Genomic DNA, 17,335 nt, shown 5'->3' on the forward strand with positions numbered 1-17,335 from the left:
TTTTTTTCCCTTTTTTTTTTTTTTTTTTTTTTTTTTTTTTTTCACTAAATTACCGAAGTTAAGTGCATCCCGTATTGGAAATATTGGAATACAGCGGAAATAAAACTGCCTACTGGGAATCGAACTCAGAACCACGGGAATGCAAGTCTACTTGTCTAGTCTGATATTTGCCTCGGCCACGGTCTCTCAGTTTTCAATTTTTTCGATTTATCTTATTCAAAACAATGGCGTAATTAAATAACAACTGTGATAAATGAGTACCTACCTACCTGACAGCTAACTCATCTATTATCTGACTTAGCTGTTATCATCTTGTACAATATTTATACATACAGGTACCTACATACTTACCTGCCTACGAACGTAACTAATGTAAACAGGGGTGCATTCTGCTCTCCTAAACGATTTGCACTCCTACAATACAAAACAATACTCCGGGAGTACAATCTCAGTTTCAAGTGTTTGTTAACCTCTGAGAATGCTCCGAGGGTGATTGAACGTAGTATTCCAGCATTCTTAGTTAAACGCCTTATCAAACCCTTGATATTATAGCTCACTAGCTCAGTCAAACCCTTGATATTGTAGACCCGGGTGTTAACTGTTTAGTTAACTTTTAAGCTCCCTACCTAACGAATAGTTTGATAGTTTTTTTATGGGGTCTAGGTACTTGATTGAAGCTGTTGCTAGTCTTCTGACTACATGAATATTGATGAATTTTGGGGTATCCGATACCATCTCTCCTCTGTGTTTTATTTGAACAAATTAAATACAATTTTAAAACATAGTAATTTAAGATTACAAGCCAAACACCTCGTCAAATCTGTCTCCAGCTGGGAAGGTCCCCTCCACACTTGCCCCATTCCCGCGCTGGACGGCCAAACCAATCCTTTGGTAGAGGAAGGATTTCGCCTTCACGTCACCTGTCTTTGTCTCTCCTCTTGTCCATTTCTTGTGCTCATAATACGTATATCTCTCCTATAGAGGTTTACTGTTATTGTATAGATAACTGCTAAAGCCTTTGGTGACGGGGGTTTAACCCTACATCCGGCGACAAGGTACTCGCCTTGTCATACTAACCTCACCCAGCCTCAGTCAGCTCTGGAACCAGCCTGAGTCAGCTCTGGAACCAGCCTGAGTCTGGCCGGGAACCAGCCTGAGTCAGGCCGGGAAAAACCTGACGTGATTGCCAAAATGAGCCGTACTTTCCTTGCAGAATTTTCATGATGGTGTTCATAGTGGAATTATTTTCATGGCGTTATCGTAGGTGTAGGTAACGGGGAAATGGAACATCGCCAGACAATGTTCACTTTCCCGGGTAAAGTTTCCCCATTCCTCATAATACATAGATCTCTCCTATAGAGGTTTACCGTTATTGTATAGATAACTGCTAACGTCTTTAGTGCTGACGGGGGTTTAACCCCTCATCCGGCGACAAGGTACTCGCCTTGTCATACTAACCTCACCCAGCCTGAGTCAGACCGGGAACCAGCCTGAGTCAGGCCGGGAACCAGCCTGACGTGATTTCGAAGATGAGCCGCACTTTCCTTGCAGAATTTTCATGTGGTGTTCATAGTGGAATTTTCATGGCGTTATCGTAGGTGTAGGTAACGGGGAAATGGAACATCGCCAGACAATGTTCACTTTCCCGGGTAAAGTTTCCCCATTACCTACCATAACGTCATGAATCGTGACTTGACCATGAAATTTCCACATGGAAAATACGGCCAGGGTGAATCAACCGGTTACTACGAACACGCAACGTTGCACAACTAAACGACTACGGCTCAAACTTTCGGTGAAACTTTCGGACACAGAACCGGTTCCCTTTTGGAAACTAAAAAGGCGCCTGTACCTAACCATAAGAAATCCAAGATGGCGCGCCATCGGAATCGGTTCCGTTTCTGAAAGTTTCCCGGAAGGAAAATACACCTTTGGTTTACCTCAAGATGAAAATCTGGGATGGCAAATCACAAATCCTCAAGGTCAAGTTGACAAAACGAGAAAAACCCAGAGAAAACGAACACCTCTGCGGCAGCAAAAAGATCGTAGTAGCGTCACTTCATCTTCAGAGGAAGATGTTGATGAGTCATCAACGTCTAGTTAATAAATTTTGACGTCACAAGAGTGAATATGATTTTGAGTTTATGAGAACTCAACTAAGATTACTTTTACCTCTTTTTTCCCTATAATCAGTCGAAAGGAGTTTCATCAGTATTGTAAATATAAAGGTTTTTATTCTTTTACACAGGCGTATGAAGAAGTGGTATCAATACTGGGCACTGACAAGACCAAGGAACCATCTTATGAAGACCTTCAGAATATGAGATATGTGGAAATGATCATCAAGGAATCTCTCAGACTTTATCCTCCTGTACCACTAGTGGCACGACAGATTATTACAGATAATGAAAGATACGAAGATTTGGATTTACCTCGAGGTTAACTCTTTCAGTAGAACGGAAAATAAAAATTAAATTTTCGACCTTTTACAGTTATTTTTCCGGAGTTTTGACCTCAGATTTGGATTTTCCCCAACTTTTTACATAGGAATCGACCATTTATTTTTATTTTTTAACCATTTGCAACTACTCCATTGAAAAAAAAGGGCGCGTAGAAAATGAAGTTTGGAAGCCGCTAGCTTAGACTATGTGTGGACACAACTTTAGCAACTGCACTACCGAGACTAGGACAGTCCTATATGTCTCAACTTTTGATCTTCTTCCAGGATCAAGTTTCAATGTGTGTCACCTTTCATGATTCATGAAAAATCACACGTAACTCGTTTACTACAGAAAACACGTATTTACCTATAATGTTTATATCTGAAGATTCCAATTACGTCTCCTCTTAAAAATATGGTAGGTATATCATTTGTCATAAAACTCATAAACAAACCATCAAAAAAACCAAAACAATCTCTGCCATTCTGGACAGACAGTTCATTTTTCAGTCGATAAATTTATCTCTGTGGAAATAGTTGTTTACTTAGGGACCGACATCCTCTCAGTTTTTGTTTTTCATTAGATATCTACATGGTTTTGGATACAACGTTGGATAGATATCTAACATGTTAGATATAACATCATACGGTAAAGAATATGTACTCACCCATATTTGGGTAGAAATGATTGTACATTTCAAGTTTTAAAGATTAATTGATATCTCAAGTAGGAAGTAGCTACATTTTGGTATAGCTATTACGTATGTATGAAGGAATGAAGGTTAGGTTAGATAGGTAGGTAGGCACAGTGGAAAAATAATAATAGGACATGAAAAAAAAAAAAAGAAAAAAAAAATCTGGTGTGAACATCACACGACTTTCCTTATCCTATTGAATGGTGCTTATTTGGGTGTTCTGTTGTAACATTTATAATATCTCTAACCGTTTAGTCAGTATAGCTGAAAACCGCCAAAAAACGGTCGAAACCCGCCAAAGAGCGGTCAAAATACCGCCAACCGCAGCACCTATTTTAACCAAACGTTTTGTGTTGCATCCTTGTCACATTTGTGAACTACGTTCCAAATTTCAAGTCCTTAGCTTATACCGTTCCCGAGATATTGTTAAATTACACCGAAAAGTGCCAAAAAGCGGTAAAATGCCGCCAAGCATTGCACCGGTCTTAACCAATCCTTGTCACATTTGAAAGATACATACCAAATTTCAAGTCTCTAGCTCTTACCGTTCTCGAGATATTTTGTTTACAGATACAGACACACACACACGGACCAATGGCTGAAACTTTGGATTTAGGGTCTAGGCTCTAGGGAGTCTAGGGACCTCAAAACGTGTTTTGGCACTAAAATCTGACCATCGAAAATTTGACCCGATTACATTACTTTCCTTCCTGGATTTAGGGTCTAGGCTCTAGGGACCTCAAAACGTGTTTTGGCACTAAAATCTGACCATCAAAAATTTGACCCGATTACATTACTATTTTCCTTCCTATAGGATAAGGAAAGTAGTAATCACCAAGTTCCCAATAAACAGCAATAAATTTTATGCAAGAATAATTAGTATCTACAAATCACTCATTCTCATAGGAAGATTAGAAACATTTCTAGATTTTCACCAAGTTCCTATAGAACCTAATAAACAGCAATAAATTTTATGCAAGAATAATTAGTATCTACAAATCACTCATTCTCATAGGAAGATTAGAAACATTTCTAGATCTAATCACCAAGTTCCTAATAAACAGCAATAAATTTTATGCAAGAATAATTAGTATCTACAAATCACTCATTCTCATAGGAAGATTAGAAACATTTCTAGATTTTCTAGCATTCTAGATTAGGTTTGTACATTGTACCTATGTTTGTAAACTTCACAATGTAAAGTACAAAATAGTAAAATAGGAGTGGGAAATGTAAGCAATATTATTTGATTTTGAGCTCCCATGGCGTAGTGGTCACTGCGCTCGCCTTGCACGCGGGAGACCCGGGTTCGATTCCCGGCGGGGTCAAAAAATTTGTATCATCATTCTAGATTAGGTTTGTACATTGTACCTATGTTTGTAAACTTTACAATGTAAAGTACAAAAGAGAAGTGGGAAATGTCAGCAATATTATTTGATTTACAAATTTAATAGAAATAATAAAATTACGAAGCAAATTACCCGGTGATTTGCCCTAAGTACACAAACATCTTTTTTACTTTCCTTATCCTATAGGAAGGAAAGTAATGTAATCGGGTCAAAATTTCGATGGTCAGTTTTTAGTGCCAAACCCCCTTCCCATCGTACGTCCGCGCAAATAAAACACCGAGTTGGCGCAGGGCGCAGATATGTACGCCCCTTTATAGCTTTGTACATACCTATTATGTATACTTGCTCACCAAGAGACTGAATAGTCAGCCTATATTTAGCTTGAAGGCGCATCTGCCTTGTAAGCGTTAGGTCACGTGTTCGATTACCGCCCGGGGCGGACTTGATCCTAAACAGATGAGGTTCGTTCTCGGAACGGCTGGCTTTTTCCTATCCTGTCCTCCTTCTCTCTTCGATTTCGGGACGATAACACCTCCGTTGTTATAAGTTCCGTATATCAAACTGCTCTTGTGAAGAGGCCGAAAGCTCATCTTATTGCTCATCTGATAATGGAGAAGAACATACTGCGAGATGGACATGCTACGACACAGACCACATGCGTCTAATGTAGCAGTTTTTTCATTGGTACGAAATGAAACCGGCGGTGAAACACTAATCTTTTTAGAAAAAAGTATATCTTTTTGAATGGCTCTTTTCTGCTAAATGCTGTCCAAATGATACTTACATTGATATTCTCTTTTTACCATCTGTTTTTTTTTTTTTTTTTTTTTTTTTTTTTTCATAAATTAGATCTCTCAGACGGTCTAACAGACCATGTTCTCAAGCTTTTCCCGCCACGCAGGTTCTGACTGTCTGACAGACCCAGGTCTGTGAGAACGGGGTCTCTGAGATGGTCTAACAGACCTAGGTTGCAAGCTTTCCCCATTCCCCGCCACGCACGTTCTGACTGTCTGACAGACTCAAGTCTGTGAGAACGGGGTCTCTGAGATGGTCTAACAGTCCTAGGTTGCAAGCTTTCCCCATTTCCCGTCACACACATTCCGACTGTCTCAGTGTGAGTGACCCACATAACATATGTCTTCTTCGTTTTTTCTTTCACAGGGACTGTTTGAAAAGAGCTCAGCCAGCTACTTCCTGCTCTGTGCACTACTATCCTTCGTTTGCATCTGAAAGAAATCGATTGTTAAGGGAATTACCTGATAATTATAGTGACCAAAGTGACTAGACGAGACCAAAAGATTATGCTCCAGTTACAGTACGTTCAGTGGCGTAGCGTCCATGTAGGGCGTGTATGGCGGCCATATACACTCGAAATTTCACTGAAATACTCTTAAATATTGACTTTAAACCATTAATCTATTTTTATTATATAAATAACGTACTGTACGTTCAACTATCGGTCATCAGATATTTTACCGGCAATTAGATGGGAGTAAGCATAGGTCATATGTAGGTAGTTAGATTAGAGTAAAGAACACGCAATGCTTTTTATGCCGGGCAGTATGAAATTCTCTTTGTTCCAAGTAAGTATGGTTTCATTTGATGAGCGTATCCAATATGATCCATTGAGACCTTTCAGCTTGAGGTTGAAAGGAATAAACGAAAGAAATCAATTGTTAAGGGAATTACCTGATGATTATAGTGACCAAAGTGACTAGACCAGACCAAAAGATTATGCTCCAGTTACAGTACGTTCAGTGGCGTAGCGTCCATGTAGGGCAGCCATTCTTAGATATGAATACTGGAATACTCCCATTAATGCGTCAGTCAAAATATTATGACTATTACTTCTTGACTGGAGTATTTATTACCTGCTGATCTGTACTCTGGTCGGACGGGCTTAACTCTAATGCCCTCCACTCACGCTCAGACTCTCTGACAGACCTAAGTCTGTCAAATAGTCTGAGCGTGAATGGCGGAAAAATCTCGAGACCTAGATCTCTCAGACGGCAGACGGTCTAACAGACTTACACTCGTATTCATGAACAAGAATGATCGTTCTTAGATCATTCTCAAGTCAAAATTAACCAATCAAATGCCTTGAGACTATGCTTAGCACAAACTTAAGAGCCAGCATTTTGTTCATGTGTTCTTCGTTTTTTCTTTCACAGGGACTGTTTGAAAAGAGCTCAGCCAGCTATTTCCTGCTCTGTGCACTACTATCCTTCGTTTGCATCATTCGCTACAGAAGAAGACACTACTACAAAGTGGCCTCCAAGTTGAAGGGACCTACTCAATGGCCTTTTTTAGGGGCTGGAAAATTGCACACCAACAAGGTTTCCGATCTGCATGACTACCATTTCTATTTTAGGTGAGATTCAAGTTATTTGATCGTGGTATTGTTGCCATCCTAGAGGTTGGATCCTTACGAACGATAAGAATTATGATACCATCAGTTAATTCAGTTACCAGTCAGTTATCCTGATAACATATCCGATACAATAACCTTTACAAATTCAAGTTCCCACTCTTACTCAGAAACTCAAATTTTACTTTACCGTTTGATTTCAACAATTCGGAAATTAGGATGGATGGCATGGTGGCAAAAGAATCAAGCTTGCCGGGAGGCAGGTGAACGTCAATAGTTCCAAGCACCGGCGCCGCGTTGCCCGGCCTATATTTAATATTATAAGAAGATCATTTTATTTTCAATATAATTTAATAACGACAATATTATTTTTTTCAGGTCACTTGGAGAAAGGATGGCTCAATCTTTCTACGCTGACAAGTTCTTCATTAGGAAATTAGGTTATTAGGATGGATGACATGGGGTCAAAAGAATCAAGCTTGCCGGGAGGCAGGCGAACGTCAATAGTTCCAAGCACCGGCGCCGCGTTGCCCGGCCTATATTTAATATTATATAAAGATCATTTTATTTTCAATATAATTTAATAACGACAATATTATTTTTTCAGGTCACTTGGAGAAAGGATGGCTCAATCTTTCTACGCTGACAAGTTCTTCATTTTTTGTCTGGACGCAGGACCAATCAATTAGTATTAGTATTAGTATTAGTATTAATAGTGCTTTATTTATTCATATTTTTAACAGTAGGTACAATATTACAATAGTAATAAATACAATATGAGTAAGGGAGTGCCTACCTAATATAATTTAATAACGACAATATTATTTTTTTCAGGTCACTTGGAGAAAGGATGGCTCAATCTTTCTACGCTGACAAGTTCTTCATTGAAAGAAAAAAATAGTTGAGTGGATTTGATAGGGCTTATTTAGATATAATTTAAAAAGGCTGATTTAAAAAACGCAAGTTTATCTTGCATTATAGCTGTATTTTCGGACCTAATTTTGATTCCATTAAGGATGTATGAATTGTGAACCTCAACACCCTTGGCTGCCAATCTGCCAATGCAAATTCTATGGTGTTCACCCACAGGCCCCGATGTATGAAATTATGAAAACATCTCCCTCAACATGAGAGACAGACTTAATTCTTGGAAATTTTTCATAAAAATAAATAAATTAAATGAAAATAGTAATATTTCACTCAGAGGACCGTCTTTCAGTTTATCAGTTAGCAATTGAAAATACATAACCGGCCTGTGGCAGCAAGTCTGGTCGCGCTGTTACGCCCAAAGAGGAATCTCCTTGGTGAAAGTGTATGGCGGCCATACACTCGAAATTTCACTGAAATACTCTTAAATGACTTTAAACTATTAATCTATTTTCATTAGATAAATAACGTACTGTACGTTCAACTATCGGTCATCAGATATTTTACCGGCAATTAGATGGGAGTAAGCATAGGTCATATGTACGAAAGAAATCGATTGTTAAGGGAATTACCTGATAATTATAGTGACCAAAGTGATTAGACCAGACCAAAAGATTATGTTCAGTTACAGTACGTTCAACTATCGGTCATCAGATATTTTACCGGCAATTAGATGGGAGATGGGAGTAAGCATAGGTCATATGTAGGTAGTTTGACTTGGAGGACCAGAATGAATCGGTGGATATGAATACTGGAATACTCCCATTAATGCGTCAGTCAAAATATTATGACTATAACTTCTTGACTGGGAACCAGAATGAATCGGTGGATATGAATACTGGAATACTCCCATTAATGCGTCAGTCAAAATATTATGACTATAACTTCTTAACTGGAGTATTACCTGCTGATCTGTACTCTGGTCGGACGGGCTTAACTCTAATGCCCTCCACTCACGCTCAGACTCTCTGCCAGACCTAAGTCTGTCAAATAGTCTGAGCGTGAATGGCGGAAAAATCTCGAGACCTAGATCTCTCAGACGGCAGACGGTCTAACAGACTTACACTCGTATTTATGAACAAGAATGATCGTTCTTAGATCAGTCTCAAGTCAAAATTGACCAATCAAATGCCTTGAGACTACATGAACAAGAATGATCGTTCTTAGATCATTCTCAAGTCAAAATTAACCAATCAAATGCCTTGAGACTATGCTTAGCACAAACTTAAGAGCCAGCATTTTGTTCATGTGTTCTTCGTTTTTTCTTTCACAGGGACTGTTTGAAAAGAGCTCAGCCAGCTACTTCCTGCTCTGTGCACTACTATCCTTCGTTTGCATCATTCGCTACAGAAGAAGACACTACTACAAAGTGGCCTCCAAGTTGAAGGGACTATCCTTCATTTTCATCATTCGCTACAGAAGGAGACACTACTACAGGGTGGCCTCCAAGTTGAAGGGGCCTCCTCAGTGGCCTCTCATTGGGGCCGCCAAGTTATACGCCAACAAGGTTTCTGATCTGCATGAGTATCACTTCCACTTTAGGTGAGACTCGCAGAAAATCGTCTCCGGGTGGTATCAAAATACTTTGAGATCCTTTCTATACCACCAAATGGCACCGATTAACAATGAGACACATATAGTCGCACCGAGCCCGGGGCAACATATGGCCGAGTGTTGGACATACACGTATGTACTAGGGCGAGAAAGAAGAACTAGGCACCGTCGTGGTGTTCACAGACTAAGCGACCAATCAATTACGTATTTAATAAAGTCCTGCGGAAGTCAGATATATATCGGATAGTAGAAAATCTATTTCGGAATGGTGTACTGGGATTTTCACCAGTAGAAAAATGGCGAGCGGATAGAAAAATGATCGCCCCCAGTTTCCACTATTCCGTGGTCAAAACCTACATCTGCATATTCTTCGAGGAGACCAATATTCTTGTGGACAAATTTCGTCCTCTCATGGAGAAAGGAGAAAGTTTCTATCCCGGGACATTGCTCAACTTGGCAACATTTGACATGGTTATCAGAAGTACACTGGGGGAGAATCCCAAAGCTCAGGAGTTCAATGATCATCCTGTAGTCAAAGCCATGATGGACATTTTACATGTAAGTTATTTTCCAAAGCTTTTACTGTGAATATTTACAAAAATACTTGGGACCTTCTTGTTGTTGGACAGCAAGAATTTTTTTGCTTGGTCCTTAGTACCTAACGAACCGAGTTTAAAGTACAATGTACGCTGTCCGAGGTCTCAAATGTTTGTATGTACCTACAGCTTGGTCCTTAGTACCTAACGAACCGAGTTTAAAGTACAATGTACGCTGTCCGAGGTCTCAAATGTTTGTATGTACCTACAAAATGTCTTATCTGCCGTCGAGCTGTTGATAGCGCAGTACCTGGGTATCGAATAGTACTCAAAACATTAAATTCATTATCTTCTGCTTCCAGTCTGTCCAAAAAAGGCTTACTAATCCTTTCCTGATGTTTAACAATGTGTGCAAGCTAATCGGAATGAACAAAGCTGAAAATGAGCGCGCAGTACCTGGGTATCGAATAGTACTCAAAACATTAAATTCATTATCTTCTGCTTTCAGTCTGTCCAAAAAAGGCTTACTAATCCTTTCCTGATGTTTAACAATGTGTGCAAGCTAATCGGAATGAACAAAGCTGAAAATGAGCTCCAAGAGGTGATCCGAGGATACAGCAGGAACATTGTGAGACAAATCGCAGCATCAAACACTTCTGACAACACTATGAGTTTTGCTCGTCACATGATGACCAATAATATTGACGAAGAGGATCTAGTCACACAGATCATCAATGTGATTTTCGCGGGTACAGACACCACGAAGACGGCTAACTTTGCGGTGCTTCTCATGTTGGCTTTACATCCGGAAGTTCAGGACAAGGTAGGGAACCCTGCAGAATGACACTGATTCGGTATTGCCAGAAATACATGAAATCGAGAACAGTTGACGAAGGCGGCATTAGATGTTGATGATTCAGTAGCGTCACTTCATCTTCAGAGGAAGATGTTGATGAGTCATCAACGTCTAGTTAATAAATTTTGACGTCACAAGAGTGAATATGATTTTGAGTTTATGAGAACTCAACTAAGATTACTTTTACCTCTTTTTTCCCTATAATCAGTCGAAAGGAGTTTCATCAGTATTGTAAATATAAAGGTTTTTATTCTTTTACACAGGCGTATGAAGAAGTGGTATCAATACTGGGCACTGACAAGACCAAGGAACCATCTTATGAAGACCTTCAGAATATGAGATATGTGGAAATGATCATCAAGGAATCTCTCAGACTTTATCCTCCTGTACCACTAGTGGCACGACAGATTATTACAGATAATGAAAGATACGAAGATTTGGATTTACCTCGAGGTTAGTACAACTTTCGCTATGAATGCTATGATTGGTTTTGCCATAATTTTCGAACGGTTTGTCTTATTTTGGTTAAATTTGGACCCGTTTTCTGAGAGTTCCAGAGTTCACAAAACAAATAGTAACCAACTATCTTTTGGTCTGCTTTCCAGGAGCTTCCATGGTTGTCAACATTTACACGGTTCATCGAGACTCTACTTACTATCCTGAACCAAACAAATTCGATCCAGATAGATTTTTACCCGGAGAAGCCGCCAAGAGACCAGTAGGATCTTACGTGCCATTCCTGGTAGGACCACGTGACTGTCTAGGCAAGAAATACGCCATGCTTCAGATGAAAACTGTCGCGTCGACAATATTACGAAACTATCGAATCCTACCATCTCCTACATGTGCTAATATGGAGCAGGTTGTGTTGGAAATGGTAACAACATCAAGGTTTGCTGACAATTGTCAAATTAGACTGGAAGAAAGGGAATCCTAAAACCAAATGCCTGCAGACTGTGCAGATCATAAATAAGTAGTGAAAGTTCGTCCAATTACAACTTGCGGCCGGCCCTTAAAAAATCTTCTTCTTTTAAATTATTTCTGGTTCCAAACTTCATTCAAGTTTTTTGAGACAAGGTACAGACTTGGAAATCTTTGTAGGTAATGGTGACTTAATCGCAGTCAGTAACAACAATGTTGTTATGGAGCTTCATAAAGTTGCTTCTTGATGTACCTAGGTACCTACTTGTTTTCATACCTATGATAATAATGCTCAATTTTAATTTGAAATTCAAGTCATCATCAGTTGTTGAACCATTAAAATTGAAACTTTTTTTAGAATAAAAATAATTAAAATATTTATTGATGTTAATGATGGGCTTATCGAAGTTCATTTATTTTTTAAAGATTCTTTCAGAATGTACAATGCTATGGGAAAAATTCTAATAAAATAATTTTAAGCACTTTCAATGCAAATAGAATACTTATGCATAGTATCTGATATCTATTATTTTTTATTGTTATATGGTAAATGCTAATGATATTTTCCTGGAAATGCGAAATTTACTTTAACAAGAAAATATTTGACCTACATAGATGCACAATGGTGTGCATTATTATAAAATACCTGTTATGGATTTTGAAAGACTGTCTCAACAAATAATTGAAATCATAAATAACACATCTACTCTTGTCATCATCATTTACAGTTAAGTATTTACATCTGCTTGTCATCATCATTGTAAATACTCAAAATCAAAGTGATCAACTCATCACACAATGAAGTAAAACACATTAAAAAACTCATAATGCCTGCCGAACCTTATGAGGAAAAAATGAGCATTTAGCACTTCACTTTTACTAAATCATTAATTAGGTATGTTTTCGCAAATGCATCACAACACTTAGTGTAAAACTGTTGTACACGTATGTTGTAAGGTCAATACATACAGACTACAGAGGTATCTATACCTACAGAGGTTGATACGGAGTCTTAACTTTCACTGTGGGGAAAAATACAATACCTAAGTATGGGGAAAATTAATGCAAAAATGGTTTTTGTCCATTTAGGTATAGCATGTTAAATTCACCAGTTTCCCTAGAATCACTGTTGTAAACTTATAAATATACAGCCTTTCTCATCATTATGAATCTTCACAAACTTACCGAGGCTTTCATCAAGATGAATAGAAGTTTTTTTCCTGATGAATAGGAACTAGTAAAGCAGAGTGTAAACTGTAGGAGTGAGGCCAATTCACAATCAAAAACCTTGGAGATATTGTTTGATAAAGAATAAGAGGGGGATGGAACACCTTCAGATTCGAAGGCTTGCAGGATTGTACGACCTACGAAATGGATATTTCAAGTATGGGAAATTCCTAAAACAAGAGAGCTGATTTTATTAAGGTTTGCAGGTCAATTTCCATCGTTTTCAGCTCCTCCTTTATATGTTTTCATGTTTTCAGGAGCTGGAATGGTTGTCAACGTTTACACAATACACCGAGATCCAGTTTACTATCCTGACCCAAACAAATTCGATCCAGATAGATTTTTACCCGGAGAAGCCGCCAAGAGACCAGTAGGATCTTACGTGCCATTCCTGGTAGGACCACGTGACTGTCTAGGCAAGAAATACGCCATGCTTCAGATGAAAACTGTCGCGTCGACAATATTACGAAACTATCGAATCCTACCATCTCCTACATGTGCTAATATGGAGCAGGTTGTGTTGGAAACAGTTATGACATCCCAGTTTGCCGACAATTGTCAAATTAGACTTGAATCGAGAAACTAAATCGTACAAAAAATGACGTGGAAAAATAAATATTAAGGGTAAATTGGAACAACATTAATTTCATAATCTGACCTTTGATATTCTCGTATACGGGGCATTTCAGAGAAATTATTAGATAATTATTTAGATGTAATTTGGTTAATATTATTTTTATTGTACCTACTTAAATCTAAATACAAGTCACTTTTCGCTTGCAATTTTGTCCTTTTATTATTTCATTTTCCAGCTGTAGGGAATGGCTACCCATGCCATCCTGGAATGCAAATCTCAATTAACATGGAGGCCGGGCTGAATAAACCTCCGAAAAACATCAATGGAAAACACCTAACAAGTTACTGAAGATTTCTAAAATCTTCAAACTATGTAATGGTAATAGCTTAGCACCAAACACAAAGGGTTGGGTGTAGGGATAGGAACCAAAGGTCTGGCAGCTCCACGTGATTGCCCAGATGATCACTCAACCGGATATCAACATTGCTTATCTTCAGTGAACCTTTGGGAAGATGGGATTATGGGAACTGATGCAATGGTGCATTCAACGTGCTATCTCCGCTGGTTAAAAATAATTTGTTCATTTACTTATTTCCGCCAAGAGCGTCAAGGCCATGTGTGGAAATTTAATTTCCTGGGGTTAGACTTATTACGTACCTACAATACTCTTTGTACAGCCTCCAAACCCATGTGATCCAGAACTTGAACTATAACCTGAGATTACCTGAGATAAAGGCTTATTATATTATCAGATAAAGGCTCATTATATAGGTATTATAATTATTATTATCGGATATGAGTTTCATACTAGCATATTTATGAAAATTGTTCATTGCAATCATTATGTGAAATGGAACTACCTACATTGATTGTTTTGCAAATCAGTTTTGTTCTTAGTTCTTCTCAGTTTTTTACTTATTGTTTTTATTAGGCACCTATCAATAATAGTATCTATTTAATTGATCTTTACTTATTGGCAAGTTTGGGATGTTCTGCAGACCGTCAGTTGTGTAACGTCAGTTTGAACTAAAGAACACTCTGTTTCCCATGCTCAGCAATATGAAATCCTCTTTATTTCAAGTAAGTAATCCTTATTGCAGGAAATCAGATTTTTGATCTACTATCGCATACTGACGTCATACATCATAAAATGATGTAATGACGTCATAATACAGACGATATTTAATCTTGCAACAATTTAAATACACATTGCAAATGTTCTTAAGGCTGGTATCAGTAGTATTACATGAAATTAGTATTTCTTCACTGTTCCAATATTTGAACTTTGTATTTCTTCAATCGTCTCCTCAATACTACTCATATCTCCAATGTCTTTTCTGTTTCCTCTCCTACAGGTTTTGTTTCAAAAGAACTCGCTCAGTTATCTTCTCCCCCCTCAATTTCAGATACATAGGTATTGTTGATTTTTTAAGTTTAATCTGTAGGTGTAGAATATAAAAGACTGATTCTTAGAGCAGAATTTTCTGTGAAGCTATTTCACAACACCTTAGTCAATGATTCCTTTCGTGTCCTCTCGATCTCTCATGATATTCGAGGCCATTTTCATCCTAATGAATATACTTTTGGCTTTCTTTTACACAGGCATATGAAGAAGTGATATCAATATTGGGTACTGACAAAACCAAGGAACCATCTTATGAAGACCTCCAGAATATGAGATATGTGGAAATGATCATCAAGGAATCACTCAGACTTTATCCTCCTGTACCAGTAGTGGGTCGTCAGATCATTACTGATCATGAAACATTCGAAGATTTGAAATTACCTCGAGGTGAGTAGAAGTTTTCCGTTTCTCATCATTATGGATCTTCACAAACTTACCGAGGCTTTCATCAAGATGAATAGAAGTTGTTTTCCTGATGAATAGGAATTAGTAAAGCAGAGTGTAAACTGTAGGAGTGAGGCCAATTCACAATCAAAAACCTTGGAGATATTGTTTGATAAAGAATAAGAGGGGGATGGAACACCTTCAGATTCGAAGACTTGCAGGATTGTACGACCTACGAAATGGATATTTTAAGTAGGTATGGGAAATTCCTAAAACAAGAGAGCTGATTTTATTAAGGTTTGCAGGCCAATTTCCATCGTTTTCAGCTCCTCCTTTATATGTTTTCAGGAGCTGGTATGGTTGTCAATGTTTACACAATACATCGAGATCCTAACTACTATCCTGACCCAAACAAATTTGATCCAGATAGATTTTTACCCGGAGAAGCCGCCAAGAGACCAGTAGGATCTTACGTGCCATTCCCCCTGCAGAATGACACTGATTCGGTATTGCCAGAAATACATGAAATCGAGAACAGTTGACGAAGGCGGCATTAGATGTTGATGATTCAGTAGCGTCACTTCATCTTCAGAGGAAGATGTTGATGAGTCATCAACGTCTAGTTAATAAATTTTGACGTCACAAGAGTGAATATGATTTTGAGTTTATGAGAACTCAACTAAGATTACTTTTACCTCTTTTTTCCCTATAATCAGTCGAAAGGAGTTTCATCAGTATTGTAAATATAAAGGTTTTTATTCTTTTACACAGGCGTATGAAGAAGTGGTATCAATACTGGGTACTGACAAGACCAAGGAACCATCTTATGAAGACCTTCAGAATATGAGATATGTGGAAATGATCATCAAGGAATCTCTCAGACTTTATCCTCCTGTACCACTAGTGGCACGACAGATTATTACAGATAATGAAAGATACGAAGATTTGGATTTACCTCGAGGTTAGTACAACTTTCGCTATGAATGCTATGATTGGTTTTGCCATAATTTTCGAACGGTTTTTCTTATTTTGGTTAAATTTGGACCCGTTTTCTGAGAGTTCCAGAGTTCACAAAACAAATAGTAACCAACTATCTTTTGGTCTGCTTTCCAGGAGCTTCCATGGTTGTCAACATTTACACGGTTCATCGAGACTCTACTTACTATCCTGAACCAAACAAATTCGATCCAGATAGATTTTTACCCGGAGAAGCCGCCAAGAGACCTGTAGGATCTTTCGTGCCATTCCTGGTAGGACCACGTGACTGTCTAGGCAAGAAATACGCCATGCTTCAGATGAAAACTGTCGCTTCGACAATATTACGACCATGACTGAACATTCGCATTTGAATAATTATGACATCGGACATCGCATTGTTGGCATGGGTTAGGTCCATTAGGATTATATTATCACAAGAACGAAGAACCTACACTTTTCTGCAATGCTTAGCATGATTACCTACTCATGTTATTAGCTTAGAGCTTAGACCTATGTATTTATACTCATCTTAATACATAAATATTAAGCTGTGTCCAGACAGCCCTACACTGCCTCGACAACATAGATTCATCTTGTCAATCGACCGGCCGTCGACTTCGTGCCATTCCTGGTAGGACCACGTGACTGTCTAGGCAAGAAGTACGCCATGCTTCAGATGAAAACTGTCGCTTCGACAATATTACGAAACTATCGAATCCTACCATCTCCTACATGTGCTAATATGGAGCAGGTTGTGTTGGAAATGGTAACCACATCAAGGTTTGCCGACAATTGTCAAATTAGACTGGAAGCAAGGGAGTCCTAAAACCAAATGCCTGCAGACTGTGCAGATCATAAATAAGTAGTGAAAGTTCGTCCAATTACAACTTGCGGCCGGCCCTTAAAAAATCTTCTTCTTTTAAATTATTTCTGGTTCCAAACTTCATTCAAGTTTTTTGAGACAAGGTACAGAAACATCAAGGTTTGCTGACAATTGTCAAATTAGACTGGAAGAAAGGGAATCCTAAAACCAAATGCCTGCAGACTGTGCAGATCATAAATAAGTAGTGAAAGTTCGTCCAATTATAACTTGCGGCCGGCCCTTAAAAAATCTTCTT

General features: G+C 38.4%; 3 protein-coding genes and 1 long non-coding RNA gene across 4 annotated transcripts in view; 3 read left to right on the forward strand and 1 right to left on the reverse strand.

The window, feature by feature from the left end:
* LOC113468873 overlaps window positions 1–2,057 on the reverse strand; it is a 4,220-nt gene extending 2,163 nt beyond the window's left edge. The window contains exon 1 of the long non-coding RNA XR_003392467.1: window positions 1,941–2,057. This is a non-coding gene — a long non-coding RNA (uncharacterized LOC113468873). The remainder of the gene's footprint in view (window positions 1–1,940) is intronic.
* A 3,944-nt stretch (window positions 2,058–6,001) lies between these two features.
* Window positions 6,002–11,981, forward strand: LOC103512734 (cytochrome P450 4C1-like). The gene is made up of 8 exons (XM_026826133.1): window positions 6,002–6,067; window positions 6,656–6,855; window positions 7,460–7,527; window positions 9,524–9,891; window positions 10,232–10,310; window positions 10,457–10,692; window positions 10,989–11,178; window positions 11,331–11,981. Exons 1-8 carry the CDS (start codon window positions 6,026–6,028, stop codon window positions 11,660–11,662), a joined length of 1,515 nt encoding a protein of 504 aa, XP_026681934.1. The 5' UTR covers window positions 6,002–6,025; the 3' UTR covers window positions 11,663–11,981.
* A 1,142-nt stretch (window positions 11,982–13,123) lies between these two features.
* On the forward strand, window positions 13,124–13,656 carry LOC103512735 (cytochrome P450 4g1-like). Its single transcript, XM_026826136.1, has one exon. It carries the CDS (start codon window positions 13,139–13,141, stop codon window positions 13,457–13,459), a length of 321 nt encoding a protein of 106 aa, XP_026681937.1. The 5' UTR covers window positions 13,124–13,138; the 3' UTR covers window positions 13,460–13,656.
* Window positions 13,657–14,964: 1,308 nt separating this feature from the next.
* On the forward strand, window positions 14,965–16,570 carry LOC113468870 (cytochrome P450 4C1-like). The gene is made up of 5 exons (XM_026826130.1): window positions 14,965–15,006; window positions 15,053–15,242; window positions 15,588–15,745; window positions 16,011–16,200; window positions 16,353–16,570. The coding sequence occupies exons 1-5, from the start codon at window positions 14,965–14,967 to the stop codon at window positions 16,568–16,570; spliced, it is 798 nt and encodes a 265-aa protein (XP_026681931.1).
* Window positions 16,571–17,335: the final 765 nt, after the last annotated feature.

Source organism: Diaphorina citri, unplaced genomic scaffold (genome assembly GCF_000475195.1).
Source record: "Diaphorina citri unplaced genomic scaffold, Diaci psyllid genome assembly version 1.1 scaffold878, whole genome shotgun sequence".
Lineage (NCBI taxonomy): Eukaryota > Metazoa > Arthropoda > Insecta > Hemiptera > Psyllidae > Diaphorina > Diaphorina citri.

Coding starts and splice junctions, on each gene's coding strand:
- LOC113468870 (XM_026826130.1), top strand. CDS start 14,965: ATGATTCCTTTCGTGTCCTCTCGATCTCTCATGATATTCGAG. Junction 15,243..15,587: donor AGATTTGAAATTACCTCGAG/GTGAGTAGAAGT, acceptor ATATGTTTTCAG/GAGCTGGTATGGTTGTCAAT. Junction 16,201..16,352: donor AGATTTGGATTTACCTCGAG/GTTAGTACAACT, acceptor TCTGCTTTCCAG/GAGCTTCCATGGTTGTCAAC.
- LOC103512734 (XM_026826133.1), top strand. CDS start 6,026: ATGCTTTTTATGCCGGGCAGTATGAAATTCTCTTTGTTCCAA. Junction 7,528..9,523: donor CATTTTTTGTCTGGACGCAG/GACCAATCAATT, acceptor CACAGACTAAGC/GACCAATCAATTACGTATTT. Junction 9,892..10,231: donor CCATGATGGACATTTTACAT/GTAAGTTATTTT, acceptor TTCTGCTTCCAG/TCTGTCCAAAAAAGGCTTAC.
- LOC103512735 (XM_026826136.1), top strand. CDS start 13,139: ATGGTTGTCAACGTTTACACAATACACCGAGATCCAGTTTACTATCCT.